Source organism: Eutrigla gurnardus (assembly GCF_963514095.1).
Source record: "Eutrigla gurnardus genome assembly, chromosome: 21".
Classification (NCBI taxonomy): Eukaryota; Metazoa; Chordata; class Actinopteri; order Perciformes; family Triglidae; genus Eutrigla; species Eutrigla gurnardus.
Genome location: NC_139932.1, coordinates 8,406,556 through 8,423,335, shown reverse-complemented (window position 1 = coordinate 8,423,335; position 16,780 = coordinate 8,406,556). Strand labels below are relative to the sequence as shown.

The following is a 16,780-nucleotide window of genomic DNA, read 5'->3' as shown; positions in this document are numbered from 1 at the left end:
TGTCCATCATGACCGACATGGACGTGGACAAGCGATGTTCAAACCTACGTGCCTTCATTTTTAAATTCCAACATTGACCTGCAAAGATTCCAAATGTGAGTCTGAATGTTTATGGAGTGACTTACAAGACATCTTTTATTGTGGGTTTAGAGTTTAGACTTGATGTAGCATCAATGAACTGCTGGAAAAAAGTAGATATTTTTGTGTTTTCACACACTGGTATCGGATCAGTATCAGGAAGGGGAAAACAGTGCTGGAATAGCTTTATTTTGAAGGGAAAAAAAAGGAGCAGATTTGGTCGAGGAATCCTGAGAAATCCATGGATCTCGATTTCTAGCATTCAACCCTACATCCCATATATCGAAGGATACACAAAAAGGGCACTTGATCTCCTCCTGATGGGGAGTTGGAGGTATGTCAGATGATGTCACACTCACAATAAGTCGATCATTGATTTCCATTATCGGAATAATAGTCAAGTAACTCGAAAAAAGCTGTTTAGTTTGCTATTTTAGAGGTGAAAAATAGAGCCCGATTTAAAAAATACAGGACACAAAAATGTATTCATCCTTTATTTATGCAGGGACACCTTATGAATTGTGATCATCTTATTTAAGATTGTTTTTCACTGAAATTAAAATGTCCTATGCGTGGTGCAATAGAAATATTTGTTTCTTAACAACATGTAAAGTGATACCAATATGTTTAAGTGGCATTTTATGTTTTAATATTGTCGCATGCATAATGTCAGACCAAAAAAAAGAACAAAAAAAAGAGTTGGGAACCACTTGTCCACAGCATAATAAAACAAAAATGCTGGCCAACACCTTTCCATTAATATTTAAAGGTTTTTGAGCAGAACATCAAACAAAACAGTCATTTTACATTCGTCTGCTGTTGCATCTCACTTTGAGGTGTTTTTTCTGTTGACATCATCATCCCGTTGCAAATGAGAGCAGTGTGAAGCAAAGAATAAAATATTTATGAATAGTACACCCGAGAACCACAAAAAGAACACTTGCCTTGCCTCGACTCTTTGCCAGCTTGGTCGAAGCCCCGAGCAATTAATCTCGGAGGTTTTGCTGCTCATCAGGCAGGATCTGTTGTGTGATAGCTTTCCAACGCTCCATCTGGTGAACTACAAGGCCACGCTACCATCTACACTCTTCACCGTAACACCACCGTTTCTCTTGGGACAATAACGTCCAACTCTTGGTTGAGTTTATCCTGGCACGTCTCAACAATGTTGTTTGTTTTGTTGGCTGAACACTTTACAGCAGGCAAACAGGTGCCAAATCCGTGTTTTGCAAGTGGCACATAATTATTTTCACAGAATTATGTTTATGAAGGTATAATTTGTGACAATGCAATCCCTCACAACTATCTTGTAATCATAAACCGTGACTTTAATTTGCGATACGGTGGAAAGTTACGACAATACTTGGCATGATTGCTATAATTTTTCTGTGGGTAGCTGTGTATTTTCTGTATTAGAACTGACTTTCTGGTAATAACATGGGTCTTGTTTGAATCCAGGCATTCAGACAAATCTAGTGGGAGTCAAAGTCGGTCTGTGATTCATAATGGAACAGCTCGCGGCGCTAAATAGATATGACAACAGATTACAGTGTGCACTTTTTTTTGTTTGGGACAAAGTTGCTTAGGTTCACAAATACTAATTAGAACGCCCAAGGCAACAAGAATACCAAGAGAAGAATTTGCCAAACAGTGCAATTTCCCTTGAAAACTACCCTCTATTCATCTCATTCTATGGTACTGAAAAACAGTGGACTGAGTGGCAGTTCCATTTATACAAAGTGGAAGTAATTTATGATTTTTTTCAGTGTCAGCTGTCAAATAACTGAGTATTTTTTCAATGGGATGCTTTGTTTCAAAAACTAATTTGGATCTCCGTTTATCACCAGGCAACATTATAGATACTTTCACGACTGACCGTTATGAGTCAGTTTTCAAAGAAAGTTCAGATCAGAGAATTTTTTAATAGATATTTTTATTTCTGTTTTTACAGACTTTTTGTCACAACAAAGTCAGCAAGAGCATCTTTTTTTGTCCATTACATAGTAGTAACTCATTTCCGAAAGCAACCAAGAGAGCGACCGTTTCGTAGCATAAAAGCAGAGGCAGTTTTGACATGCAGTAAAACAGGCAGGGCTTCTAACCAAATCCAAGGCAAGGGGAATGCTTACAGCACCCCCATCATCCAGTTTTCAACTCTAACACCCGTTTAGCCATCATTCACAGCCCTTAGAGCCCATCTATTACAAAACACACAGAAAAGCTGCAACAAAAAAATAATTCTTTGCCCTCAAATCTCACTCCAGGGATGAAAAGAACTTAACAAATTTCTAGAATTCCTTATTCTATTATGTGCTGTGAACGTTGCTTCAACACAGGATTCAGTAACATATTTTAAAAAATGTCAACATTCAAGTCTTTCTAGTTAACCAGCATGGTGATTCGTCAAGGAATACAGAATATCGTTAATGCATTACTGACGCAAAATTTGTCAAAAACACTGCTTGATATGTAACTGATATGACGAGTAGAAAAGGGACATTTGACCCCAGGACCTTGCTCAACGATTCCAAAATTTCAAGTTTGGAGGGACAGTTTGCTCTATTAAAAAAAAAAAAAAGAAATCAAGTTAGACACATCCTGAAAGGTTAATATCATGAAACACCTTTCTCTTTAGTCCATCTAGAATAGTACAGTGCAATTACTGTGTATTTCATGAGATTTAGCCCTGGCCATACAATACTTATACTGAAGTTGTAAAAAAAAAATGCTAACACAGTATCGATCTATTAGCGTCCGATTCCAAAGAGAGGACTGCAAATGAGAATGTGTATTTAAGTGCTAAGCTTTGCGTTTACATGAAGTGTGATTTCTAGTCTGAGCAGTGATCTAGTATTCAGATGCAAGAGCGTATCCCCCAGTGTTTGGTCCCTAAGGGAGACATATTTGACAAGTCCTTCTGTTAAATGGCTACAAAAAGAGGCCAAAACAAGAGAATATCCTATCCCAAAAACGTGGGGGGGAATAAAAAGAAGAAAAAACAAAACAAAAGGAAAGGAAAATCACCAGACAGACAAAATGACCCTCCTACAAACAGACAAAAGCAGTGTTACGACAGAGGTTGATAAGGGTAAAAGGGGCGAGTCCATCTTCTGTCAGGGGACCACTGCATCCATCTGTCTGTGCGTTCACCCACCTGTCCAGTCACCTCCCACACTGTGGTGTCTCACTTGAGCAGAGCCTTTATAGCTCCGTCCTCGGCAGCTTCATAGGGAGTCAGACCGTCCGGTCCTTTTCGTTGTTTGTCAGCTCCCTGTGGAGGAGAGGGGACATGAATATTAAATATGCTTAGTAGGTGCATCAAGTCTCCCTCACAGTGTGATGCCAACTTCATTTCATTGAACCGGGGGTTAAGGTGAGAAGTAAAGACCTCAATCTATAGCCTCCTGCTGAATAAAGCATCCTATTTCCATTTGTAACGGAAGAGCGCGATGCATGAGCCAATCAGGGGGTGTTATATGATCATTGGCACACAGTCCCTCTCTTTCATAATCTCGCTCTATCATGACTTGCCAGTAGGTTGCAACTACATTTAACTGTTTTTATCATCAATAAACAATGACTATAAAAAGATGTCCACTTCTCATCCAAATAACATTCTTAGCAAGGTGCTATGTGAATTTTGTTTGTGGGACATCGGAAAGGACTAGCAGCAGAGCAGGGACTTCTTTGGGACAAGCAACTATAGAGAGAGCTGAAGTGAACTTGGGCATTCTGGGCACTGCTCCAGGAGTAGGAAAACCGAGGAGAGTGGGAGATAATAGTTTGTAAACGCCCTCAGCTCGATAGAAGAGGTGGGTCCATGGGCAAGTGGAAAACTTGTCAAAGCTGACTCCGATATAACTGTCAAAAGCAGGGCGGGGAGTACCAAAAAGACATTTTTTACCCAGGCTATAGCACACTTTCATGATAGCTGTAGTATTCTAATACATTTAGAATTGGGCGGCTGTGGCTCAGAGTCAAGCCCCAATGATTTTGATTTCAGAAAGAAAGTGTTGCAGCTGATGATCATTCATCTTAGAATATATATAGCAGACACCTGAGCACATTCCACTTTCTCACAGACGGATGAAAAAAACATTCAATGAGAGTTTGAGTTGAGTAACGTTACAGAGGACAGTCAGTCTTTGGCTCTCCCTTGCCTAGACACCCTATTTAGATATGCAGGTAAGGTTCCAGACTTTGTGAAAGGTTCCTAGGCCCGTACTGAAGTTCCGGGGGTGGAAGTAGGCTTATATTGGGGTGGTCAACCATGTGTCATGGAGAGCCAACAGGGCTGATTAGTGGACGTTGGTGGGCAGTTTTTGCAATGTAAACCAGCAAGTTGTTGTGTCTCTTTGGTAAGTGACTTGGTCATATAATGCTTCCTATAAAAGTCTTGTATTGAACCGCTAGCCGTATATGCAACAAAAACATTAATAGTGTAACTTTGTCGCTCTTATTTTCCTCTAACTCAGTTAGTTAAGACTTACCTGTCAGTCTGTCTTTATTCAAACAGCACATGCAAAACAAAGCCACGGACACACAAACACAATTGAGCTCTGAGGGATAACAGAGTGAATGTGAAAGAGATGTGTCAACATAATCATTCAGATTAGGACCAGGAGCAAAAGCAAAAGAGAGAAAATAAGAAAGGCAATGTGTTGCATGCAATGACAAAATTTAATGGGCAACAGAGGAGTGGAGGGGCATGTGGTGGAGTGACGTCCCTTTGTTTGGCCTGCCAACTTTAGCTTCTTAGTAAAGGGCTTACAGAGCCAAGGCAGAGAGAGTCTATTGTTGCGTGGAGAAGCAGGGCATCAAAAACAACACGACCCAGTTCAAGTGCCCAGAAGTGTGAGGATGGTAGTCTGGGTGCAAATTCCATGCCACGGGAGCAACAGAGCGCTGCCTGAGCAGGAGAGATTTACCAGGGCTGAGCGGGTAACCTGTTAGATCTGTAACTCTAATTGGTAAGGATAGAAAGGCAAAGTGGGAGTGTTTCATCAATTCGTAACATGCTTGATGGGAAGTGTGCAACTGTCGACATGTAACTTCTGAACTATGGTGACTGGTGACCTGGGTGGCTTTCTTTTTTTAACTGAAAACAGGAGTTTAAACAAAAGTTATGACATTTTACAGGATTAAAACCAGCATATGTTTGATATTCTGGGAGATACATGCCGACTTCATGACTGTATGCTAAATATGAAGCTATTGCAGACTAGCACAGACTTGGCACAAAGAGTGGAAACAGGGTAACAGCTGGCCTGGCTATTTCCAGGTAATGAAACCTGATTACCAACACCACAAAAGTTCACTAATTAAAACTGTATATCTCGTTAAAAAGAAAGTGTGTAAAACTGACAAATCGCCTCTTTCCAGGGTTTGATCTACAGCAGCACTTCCCAACTAGGATCATCTTTCAAAAAAATGAGTGCAACAACTTTTCAAAAGACGAATTGAGTATGACATTCAGCCTCAAATACGTTTCATGATAACTGTATTCATAACAGATCTTAAAACGTGTTAACTTGTAGGATCGATTTAAATCCACAAAACATGAGAACAGTGTGAAGTGTGAGTATTTCCAAAAAGGAAAAAAAAAAAACACACACACACACACAATCTGCAAATACAATATGGGTTCCTTTAGAGTAATTTATCTTATTTATTTATTATTTTTTATTTTATTTATTTATTTTTATTTCGAACATGTGAAAGAAATAACATAAATAGAAATAATGTAAAGAAAAGGAAAAACAAAAACACACAAACAACAAATAAGAATAATAACAAAATCAGAGTAACATTTTTTTTTTGTTTTTTTTTTGTTTTTACCAGTAATAAAACACAAAATATTTAAACATTTTAACATGTCCGAAAAGGAGTAGTAAGAAGAATAACTTATTTAATACTACCCCTTCTCCATTTTCAAACTTTATCACATTGAAATCCTTTTTAATCTATTTCATAATATATAGTTAGACATTTGCCTAGACACTTTTCCTTCTTTTTTTTTAAGTACATCTTTATAATCAGTGATTATGGCTTCCTTCTTCCTCTCTGTACTTTATTAAAATTCCTTCTTTATACATCTTTTTAAACTGAATCAGACTTGTACATTGCCTGAATCAGACTTGTACATTGCCTCACCCTTTCACTACCAACACTACTCCTGCCTGGAAAAAAGCAAGGCATCGATCTAACAGACAATTGTACACCTTGTGTGCGCCGTTATATTTGAGGCACAACAATCTCAAAATGACTACTCCCTTCTGGTCCCCACACACACACACACACACACACACACACACACACACACACACACACACACACACACACACACACACACACACACACACACACACACACACACACACACACACACACACACACACACACACACACACACACACACACACACACACACACACACAATAAATAGTATTATATAGGGTCTGCCACAGATTGCTACTCACTATGAGAATTTATGGTGGAGTTGCAATGAGATCTGTGGCTCATTTGTGTCCTTTTCCTCCCTGTTGCTGCCTCTTAGGACACGCCATGCCATTCCCCAGCAGATATCCAGCTCAGTGGCATACTTCTGGCACCACTTACATTACTTACATTAATGACCTTTCCCCAACTTGAATAATGAGCCCCCTCATGAACACCTCACTGTCCAAACATTATCCAGTCAAAGAGGAGCTAGTGGCCAAGTGAGACACAGCCTAATGAATACGAATAGACTTCAAGATTGTCTGCAGTCAAACAGAGATGCATCATCATCCTAGATGATGGAGCCATGCAAAGCAGCACTGGGTCAGTAATGTAATGCGACTGACCTGCCAAAGTGTCCTTTAAGTTCATTATGCCACGAGTGAAATTCGGAAAGTCTTTAAATATTAGGCCAGCCAGAGAATCACTCAAAACAAACTTGAAATGCAATGCCTACCTCAGACTATTGACCTGCTGGCAGCAGTAAAACATTACCGATTTGTACGAGGGCAAATTTTACACCCACGAGAAAAAAAGAAGAAGATGGAAGATCAATAATATGTACTGGAGCAAGCTGTGTCAGCTAGGCTCTAGTTGAAATAAATGTATTTGACAGGGGTTAAAGAGCTGCATCAAATCTGGGTCATCGGTCAATTGGGGAAAAAAATCCAACAAGGAATTTAATTTTAGGCAGATTGAGTTACATGGTCAAATTTCATTATTAGGAATGACATACACATAACAAATAACATGACACAATTAAATCCAAAAGATACTCAGTTCCCAATCAGTGGGGCATTAGTGCTTGAAAAATTACTTTAGTAATTAAAAAAACAATTGCAGATAAATGTCATGGGGACTTATCACTGCAGCTTTATTAGGGACATGTAGGCCCTCCCAAGAAAGATAATTTGATCACTGCCTTGTGGTTGTATGTGGTCCATTAAGTCCATAATGCTTCTGGCCACAGCTGTTACCATGGAGGCAAACATATTTCAACTCCATCAAGTTGGCAAAGCCCGCTGGAAGATGACATATATTTGTCTATATTGCTTTAAAATTCTTACTTTTCTACAAAAAAAGGCCAATTCCTACTTTGTGTTGAGGAAACACAATAATGAGGACACTATATAGGGTCAGGGGTTTTAAAGCCAGGGCAACAATAGGAAGTGACTTTACAAAATAATACTGCATTTCTTCCTAGTCAATAGTCATATGCACAGTTCCTCATAGAAGGGAAAAAGGATGTGTGTGTGTATTCATGCGTGCATGCCTGTGTGTGCCCTATTATTGTTGACTTAAAATTAACTGGCCGGCCTTTGCAAGCTCTAGTCAGCACACTCAGCAAGGATCTTACGGCTGGGTCACCTATTGGGGTTAAAGTGGCCTTTCATAATTCATTGCCAACAACAGCACAGCACGAAGTCAGGGGGGCAGGGGTCATCTCCCATGATGCACCAGGCAACCAAGCCATTCTGTCCACAAACACAAGATTGACAGTTGAATAGTCACAATTCAGTACTCTCAATGGGTTCCCTTTATCCACTTGCAATGTGGAGGCTGCTGTGCTACAGGTGCTGCCAGACAGCGTAGATATGCAGCAGCATGGTCAATGGGACAATCTATTCATCACATGTTAAGACACATGGTGAGTTTTTAGAGCTGCCAGGGGTGGATGTATTGAGATCTGGTCCCTGTGGTGACTGATGACCTTTTGGCTGTATCTGGTTGTTAATCCACATTGATACTTAGTGGAGAGGAGTACGAAGCCATGAGAGGAGCAAATCTGGGGGTTCACCAATATCTGCGTCCCCCACCGTAATCCCTGCACAGATGAGCTATGACTGCCTGTCTTGTCTCATATGATACCACAGACAAAGGCTTATTTTAAAAAGGGGCTTTAATTTTCCATGTTGATATGGTAATTGCATTACTTCCTATTTCAGATGTCAAAGAGTTTCTAGCTTTCAGGAGGATGTACTACAGCTGTGGGTATGTGACCGGTAGCAGGGGAAATAAAAGAAAATGACTGCAGTCAATAATTAAGACTTTTTATGAAAAAAAAAATATGTTGTGGAAGTTAAATGTGAGAATGTGATGTTAACTCCTATGGACGTAAAATGCATCAAGTTGAAGTTCAAGCTTTATGATATGCACATCGACACGCAGTCACAACGCGATGAAATGTTGTGGACAAGAAAAACTAGCCTTTACTTCCTCTTCTTTGTAGACCTCCAGTACGTCCAAGAAACAGACATTCCACCATCTTGTTGTCTCGATAACAGTGATAGTCACAAGAGTGTATATCGACCAAAATGGACAAAAGCTCTGTCTCAAGTAGAAGTTCAGATCAGAACCATCTACCCGTGTTTGCTTGTCAGCTTTATGCTACCAACTTGTATAGGAAAGCACTTACTGGGTAGTAAATTGACATTCTCTTCCTGTTGGCATTGGCTGCTTCTTTCAGTTCATCTTTGAGCCAACATCACTGCCGGCCAGCTGACAGCAGTAGCCAGCTGCCAGCCAGCTGCTGGCCGATTGCTTGCAACACTCTGCTGGCTTGTTGATGCGAGGGCCGGCGTGTGCGGCTGTGTTGATGAAAATGGGGGATTAATACAGCCGATGCCAACAGGAATAGGTAAGTGCAGTGGAGTACCACTGCAAGTGTCTCTCTAGCCAATCAGCCATGTTTCCCCATACATAGATTACAGTTTCCTCTTTTCAAACGCCTGCTTCAAAGTGCGGTAGAAACAGAAGTGATTGAAAAACCTTGAATGGTGCATATGTGACTGTATAGAGTGCAAAAAATGACTTCCCTAATCGCTAATGTGACTTAGCTTGTGAACACACCCTCACCTCTTCCCATTACATTTGTTAAAAAGAACCCCGGCTATGAAGACTTGTAGGCCCCAATACGCCACAATTGTTCTCTTGTACTAAAATATGTTGTTAGAAGCACACAAAATGTTGCCATTGCTTTAAAAATATATAATATTTAGTACATATTTTGACCTACGTAGGACGCCATGTTTTCCGCGCGCAATGCACTCGGGGGGCGATGACGTAGAATGGTTGCACTCGGTAGAATAGCTATTGACGCTAGTGTTTGTTTACGTGCATTTGTTAAGTAATTTCAAGTAAAATGCCACATTGTACTGCTTTTGGATGCGATTTCCAGTCAAAAGGCAACAAGGGGAGTGATGTGAGTTAACACTGCTGTCCTACTGACAAGAAGAGGAGAAAGGAGTGGGAAGATGCCTGTGGATGGACACAACTTCCCAAAGATCCGCGGCTGTGTTCTCGACATTTTTCTCCTGATGCATTTGAGGCTTTTAGTCGACCACAACTGCTGAAAGAGCTCACCGGAGCGGCTGGGTATAAACGAAGACTAAAATCAAATGCTTTTCCGACAATTTTCCCACATAAGGAGCCTAAACGCCCTCGGGGAGCGAGTGAAATGCGCGTTAAACATTGATAAGTACCGCTCCGCCGTAAAGCGGTACAAAGCGATAAACAAAAACTATCTTCTACAGAGACTCGCAAAGTAAACACATGGCGTGTTATGGATGACTACCGGAGTTAGCGTGCTCGTGGGACTAAACGAAGTGGCTACGTTTGTTCGTTGGACTCTTACCTTTCTCTGGATATCGGGATTAGCATGCTACATGTTGTTTTTGGACTTCCAGACAGCTCAAAAAGGTAGGGAACGCTGTGTTTGCTTTTGATGTGTCTCCGTGACCCTAAAACGGCTTGCTTTGTTCAATTCACGGGATTCTCAGCTTTCAAATGATGAATAATATGACGCAGACTCATTGAAAATAATATGCGATTAAACGGAATGAATGCGAAACTAGTGCAAAACGGCCCGCGGACGGCCCGTGGCCATGCCAAGTTTGATCACACAATAGCTTACCGTGAACATCTGTTGACAAAAATTGGAGCTCTTGACAACAAACACTCTGTTGAGACGCAGTTGCCGCACATACACCACCGGTTTTGTCCCACTCTCGCCTCATCCCGTCTTTCTTGCTCTTCATTTTGATGCTCGTTTTGTGAAATATTGTCAGTGCTGTCCTCCTCATTCATGTTTCGCTCGGGTTCAAATTGAAAAGGCTGAACAGATGACATGTTTATGTCGCTGAACAGTCACAAAAGGGTCCCGAAGCCGGCTAGTGCAACCATTTGACGTCACTACCCAGTGTGACGTCAAAGTGCATTGCGATGTAAACAACAATGGCGACCTACGAGTTAAACTATTTTTACAAATTTTATAAAAATGAAGACATCAAGAAGGTTTTTTATATCACATTATTATCACTGATACTAACATTTATCTTTTAAGAACTACATGTCTTCATAGCCGGGGTTCCTTTTAAGCCAAGATGATGCCACTGTGAAACAACTCTGTAGAGGAGCTTTCATTTAGCCTGCCTCATTTAGCCTGGCTGGGAACAGACAGCTGCTTACTCTCCCTCAGCCCAGGGATCTCTCGCTCTCCTTCTCATTGACACATATCAGTTTGCAGCAGATTTTGACTGGAAATACATGCAGTGCGCCAAGTTGTCCGCTCCTCTCTTCGTGGTGCTACGGTTGTGCCATGTATTTCTCAAGTCTCAAGCAATAGACTTTGACTCAATTTAGATTGTGGGTGATAGAGACCAAGCTGCAGGTATAAAGGAATAATGATATCAAATGAGGAAGTTGTCATCTATAGACACCTGTATTATAATGAGACATGAGTGTTAAATGAATGAGGAGTGGCAGGGACAGAGAACTGTAAAAGTAGCTATTGTTCCCCTCATTTGTGTGACATTCATTGTCCACTGGGGCATCAATCCCACTGCAGTCTGACTCATTATGGCTGTGATAGAACAGAACCTCAGCCTAGATGTGTAGAAGACCTGTAATTTATATGTATATGCAGGAGTCAAAATATTCAGGTAAAATGTACAAGAGGCACTGGCTTTCCTAAAGGGAAATATTTTCGCTTGTGCTGGATGAGGTCAGTTGGATTGGAAATCCATTATGGTGTACTTGTTTTTCGGCTGCATTTCTAGAGCAGATGCCAGCTGTGTCTCACTCAGAATCCTCACAGCTGTGTCAACTGTGTGCACATTAAATCTGAATGAGGTAGCATTGAAGGTAGAGATAAACACATGACGGAGGCTGAGGCCGATAGATGGAGCAGAAATTTAGAAGCGGCAAAGGGCCGTGCACCTATGAATTAAACCGCGAAAAAACGCATTCACAAAACAAGTGAACAGCAGCAATACTGCGTCATGATCTGTGAACATTCCAGCACAGCCTCCGTGGGACGGCGTTAAAGGGCCTTTTGTCCAGTTAGTTACCTCATCAGCACTCATGGCTCACATGGCACCTCGGACACATCAACATGTACTGAGGGGTGAAGGACACCAGGGTGCGTGCATGATTTGTGTGATTTTATGCATGTTAAAATAAAAGTACCAACCATTTCTAGCAAGATCTTGACACAGGAGGTGTGACCCTCATAAATGGCAGACATCAGTGGAGTGAGCCCGTGTTTGTCTGGAGCCTGTGGGGGGAGCAGGTGGGAAACAATTTATTTCATTTATATTAAAGCTTCATGTATGAGCAGATCATAGGCACAACCCCAATCCTCACACAACAGGGTACATATCTCTCTTTTTCTAAAATATAACTTAGAAAAGGGACTCCTGTGAGAGAGGTTTTACTTCTCCTGTATATCCAGAAATAAAAAGCACACTGCACGTTAACACTATATCTATCTTCCATGTTTCAGAAGCTGAGCTGGTTATCAAGAGAAATAGAGAACTGCACAAACACTTTTTTGGGGCTTGGGAGGCAAGGCAAAGACTTTGTTGATAGAACTTTAAATCCGTGTGTCTTTGAAGGCCAGACCAGTGGAAGGTAAGATGCTGAGCTAATGTGGGTGCCTTGGACATCAGGATGCACCCTTGAAGCTCTCCAGTACAGAGCATTATTGATCACCAAATAACAGACAACCATCTGGGTTTTGTTATTTGTTGTGTAAATTATTTATCCAGAGTTGTTTCCTGCTAGAAGTGCACTGAAAGGTCATGCTGCTTTGCACAATTCTACTGGTTACTGAACAAGCATACAAGACCTTAAGAAAAAGCTACAATTTTCAAAAGAGTCCTATCCAAATTATAGCTGTCAATAGTGTTGGATGGGTAAGAGCCCTTTTAGTTGGTACAGATCAATCTACTATTACAACATGAGAAGAGGCTATTGAACCCCAGGGGGCCTATCAAGCGAAATGTGAGGTCTGGCAAACCTAGGCAATTGTTGAGTGAGAGAATGGACAGTGGCTGAAATAACAAATGATAAACTGGTTTTAAAAGCCAGACTACTTTCAGCCTTGTGTGAAACTGCTTGATGTGGCATGAGCGTTATCAGTTTGTTTGAACTAGACTATAAAGGGAAGCAGGCATGGGCACTTTCACTTTTCGTAGCAACTGGTACCATGGACAGTATGCAAATTAGTACAAAAATAATGTGATGGGAACCGACTGTGGTGACACTTACATTAATATCTGCTCCCTTAGAAATAAGGTACTTCACCACATCTGTCTGACCAAAGTCTGAAGCATAGTGAAGAGGCGTCCTGCCTTCCAGGGACTGGTTTACATCTTCGGCCTAGGAAAAATAAAGACAACACATTAACAGGGCGGAAATGGATAAACTCAGTGTTGTTACAAGCCAATAATACAGGTATATTGAGGATCCCTCTAAATAAAATTAAAAAAATTAAAAAAATTAAGGGGACGCTCACCACTGATACAAGTTCACCTGAAATTCAGAGAAACAATTACAGGCACCATCCTCGGACCTTCCCTTCCCTGCTGTGGTGATGATACACCTTGGACTTTCAGCCATGGAGCCAAGAGTAAAGACAGACACGCTCATCACCCATCCTTGTTCCCTTATCAATACTAACCATACACACAGCTTAGTGTGTGCCTGTGGCCCTCCAGTGACAATACCTAATGGGAGCTGTGGCTGTCAGTTCCAACTTTTTTCAGAACTGCACTTTGAATATTTGTCTGAATAAAGATGGAGTCAAGTCAAGGTAAAAGGCATAAATTGGCTCAGAAAATGGGCCTCCGTAAATATAGGGGTAGAATTTGCTGTTTAGGTAGCTATATTTTGTTACAGAAGACTCATGTGAACACCTGATCTGGGGATGGCAGAGCTAGCTCGGTTATCTGGTTCCCTTGGGGCGACAACAAGCAAATCTAATAAAGCCGAGATGCCAATCGAAGGAGGGGATAGGAAAATATCACAACTGGAAGATACTGTATTAATATTACATTGACAGATTAGACATCATCTGTAAGTCTGGATGTCACAATATAATTTTGCAATTTAAATATCTCTCTTCCCTGGTCCCAATTCCTAGATTTCAGTGAAATATTTAAAACGTCTAAAATTAGCTAATGTTGGCTGAATGATTAACTGAATTCCTCTACCTGCTGCAGTACTATCAACAGGACATTTTCAAAGCAGGCATTTGGACTTGTGCTGGCAGGAAAATGCACAGGTGTTGCTAATATCATTAATTGTGACCACATTCCAGTAACCTGTGAAAATGATTGGGCACTGATTATGGATGCTGGCTAATATCAAAAGCTACTGGACACAAAAATGGAACTGGAAAATTATTGTTATTATTTACACCCATGCTTTGTGGGGTTTTTCCCTCAATGTCACAGGATGCTTCCTTGGTAGGAGCACACATGCATCGTTGAAAAATTGCTCAAGAAGGACCCAATCCCAAGGATCCTCGACATCCGAACAGTCTTTTACTAGGATTCGATGATGAAGCATCCTTGAAATTCTGCCCTTTCACATTGAGAAACACCAACTCCGACTAGACAAAATGTATATGAGAAAAACCAACTGTTATTATCAAAACATAACTTGGGAAATAAAAAAAAATAAAAAATGCAAACAATAGCTTACAAAGTTCAATTACAAAATTACTCTGTTGCATCTTATTTCCGTTTCCTCTTTTATGTGTTTGAATTAATGTGATGACCAATTGCACACGTTTAGGTTTGTAATTGTGACCACTGACCACCGATTAATTCACCAACAATATCATCATCCGCTGCAGCACTGTCTGCCTCTGATAACCACATGCTCATTCACCTTCATCACAAACACAGATGTGTAACGGGAGAGCGAATATCCACAAAAACACAACTCCACTTACATTGACCCAACATCTTGGGACTTAATAACAACGAAAATATGAATGATTGGAGCATACTGAGCATGTAAGTGGAGAAATTGATTGTACTGCAAGAGCGGTTTAAAAATGTGATACCATGTTTTCTGGTAAATCAATAAACAAAGAGTCTATAACATAACCATACAGTAAGAATTTTGGTGCAGAATGATCAGATTTAAAATAGTAAAATAGTATGGGCTTTTTTTTTTAACCATTTAGACAATGTAAATGTGTATCATGATAGCTCAATATATGATTTCATCCCAATATGACCCCACTGAAAGACAATTACCACATTAAATTATTGCCCAGTCCCAACAGTATGGTTATTTATGAAGCATTAGATTTACTATCCAATTTGCAAGGACATCTAAGTCAAGTCGACATGACAATAAATTGCTTCCTCAAATAACTTTTCTACAGAAGAAGCAATGGACACTTTAAGCTCTATCGTTAAATAAGTGTGGCCAAACTGATTTTTCTTGCAGTTTCTTCCAAAAAATAGTATGCTGGCTCGTGTGGAGGGTGTTGCCGGATTTGCTGCAGCCCAGTCTCTTTGGCTAACGTAACAGGTGATACTCCCACCAACGTTAGCTACACACTGCTGGAGCATGGGCCCGTGTGGTGCTTAACTTGCTAGCAATTGGCTAAAGCTACGCTGATCCCGAGGCGCCTTTCGACCGACAATAATGCACATTGTCCAAAAACGCATGCGTTGTCAACAACTATTGTCGTCGTTTCAGTGACAGAACAATGTAACGCTACACAACAGTAACGGTTAGCCGTCTATCCACAATGTGTACCATCACGTAACGTTACCAGCTGATGTTATTGGCGTGCTTGCCAACAGGTTGACTTCTGCGGAAAGTGGCAACGATATCGTTTGTGGTTAAACATTGAACCCGAGGACTACCGGTATACGGAGCCGAGACAGTTCGCAATACACTGACCCATTGTTGTCTAACCTTATTCCCCAGGCGAGTGTCGCTAACGATGCTAACTTGGCATCAAGCGGTGTATGTTACGTTAAGTATACGCGAAGGTTTTAAGCCGACCCTGGCATGTTTCAACACGAATATAAGCTCAATAAAAGCTCTACAAACAAGAAATAACGTTACAATTGCACACACCAAGTCCAGTATCTTTCCTATGTTATATTACCCAACTTTACATTGCCCAACTCAAGCAACCGTAAGCTAGCTAGCTGGCGAGCTAGCCAGAAAGCTAACTGACGTTCGTTAACGTAGCTAAGTAGCCATTTGACAGAAATTGTTGTACACGCCTCACTGAAAAAACAGTCAAATGCTTTGTCTTACCGTTACCAGTTTGGCCTCGACGTCTTCCATGTCCCCGATCTTTATTGCCCATATCAAATCTCCCATCTTCCCGTGTGTGCTCCGGTGTTGCTCCTTCTCTGCTGCAGGCAGTTGTCAAGTTGAATGCTAGTGCGTTAAAAGTTAGCTAGCTATGAGCTGAAAACACTCCCTGTCGTCGCGTTGAGTACAACTCGACTGAATAAAATGTCGTTTCGATGCTTAATAACGCTATTTTTGTTGAATTAGACGCGACCCGCCGAGGAATGGCAGGTATAAAAAAGCTCAAAAGAAGTTCTCAAAGGCAAACTAGCTGAGGGGGGATCCGCCTTTCTGCATGCCAGAAGTGTTTCCGATGCAGTTACCCGGAAGTGAGTCATCGTTATGACGTCCAACGGGTTGACTCATGTTTTGACAAATTATTACTGCAAAGTACATGCGACTATATTTAATGCATTGCGTATAATTCATGATGAATATATGCATTCTTTCTATTCTTAACACACATGCATTTAATGATTTAGGACGAATTACATGCTACCAGTTTCGATCAACTAACGGGGAAATTCCTCAATAAATACTATCAAATTCAAAATGTGTTGACATTATTTAAAGACACTGTATTGCTGGCACA

At 40.9% G+C, this 16,780-nt stretch overlaps 1 protein-coding gene across 1 annotated transcript; it reads right to left on the bottom strand.

Annotated features, from left to right (window-relative positions):
* Positions 1-2,020: 2,020 nt before the first annotated feature.
* Positions 2,021-16,505, bottom strand: mtpn (myotrophin). Its single transcript, XM_084038360.1, has 5 exons — positions 16,150-16,505; positions 13,126-13,236; positions 12,047-12,130; positions 3,233-3,349; positions 2,021-2,637 (listed from the first exon to the last, which is right to left on the bottom strand). Exons 1-4 carry the CDS (start codon positions 16,213-16,215, stop codon positions 3,263-3,265), a joined length of 348 nt encoding a protein of 115 aa, XP_083894486.1. The 5' UTR covers positions 16,216-16,505; the 3' UTR covers positions 2,021-2,637; positions 3,233-3,262.
* Positions 16,506-16,780: the final 275 nt, after the last annotated feature.

Coding starts and splice junctions, on each gene's coding strand:
- mtpn (XM_084038360.1), bottom strand. CDS start 16,215: ATGGGAGATTTGATATGGGCAATAAAGATCGGGGACATGGAAGACGTC. Junction 12,131..13,125: donor CTAAGGGAGCAGATATTAAT/GTAAGTGTCACC, acceptor CTCCCCCCACAG/GCTCCAGACAAACACGGGCT. Junction 3,350..12,046: donor TCAAGATCTTGCTAGAAATG/GTTGGTACTTTT, acceptor TCTCCTCCACAG/GGAGCTGACAAACAACGAAA.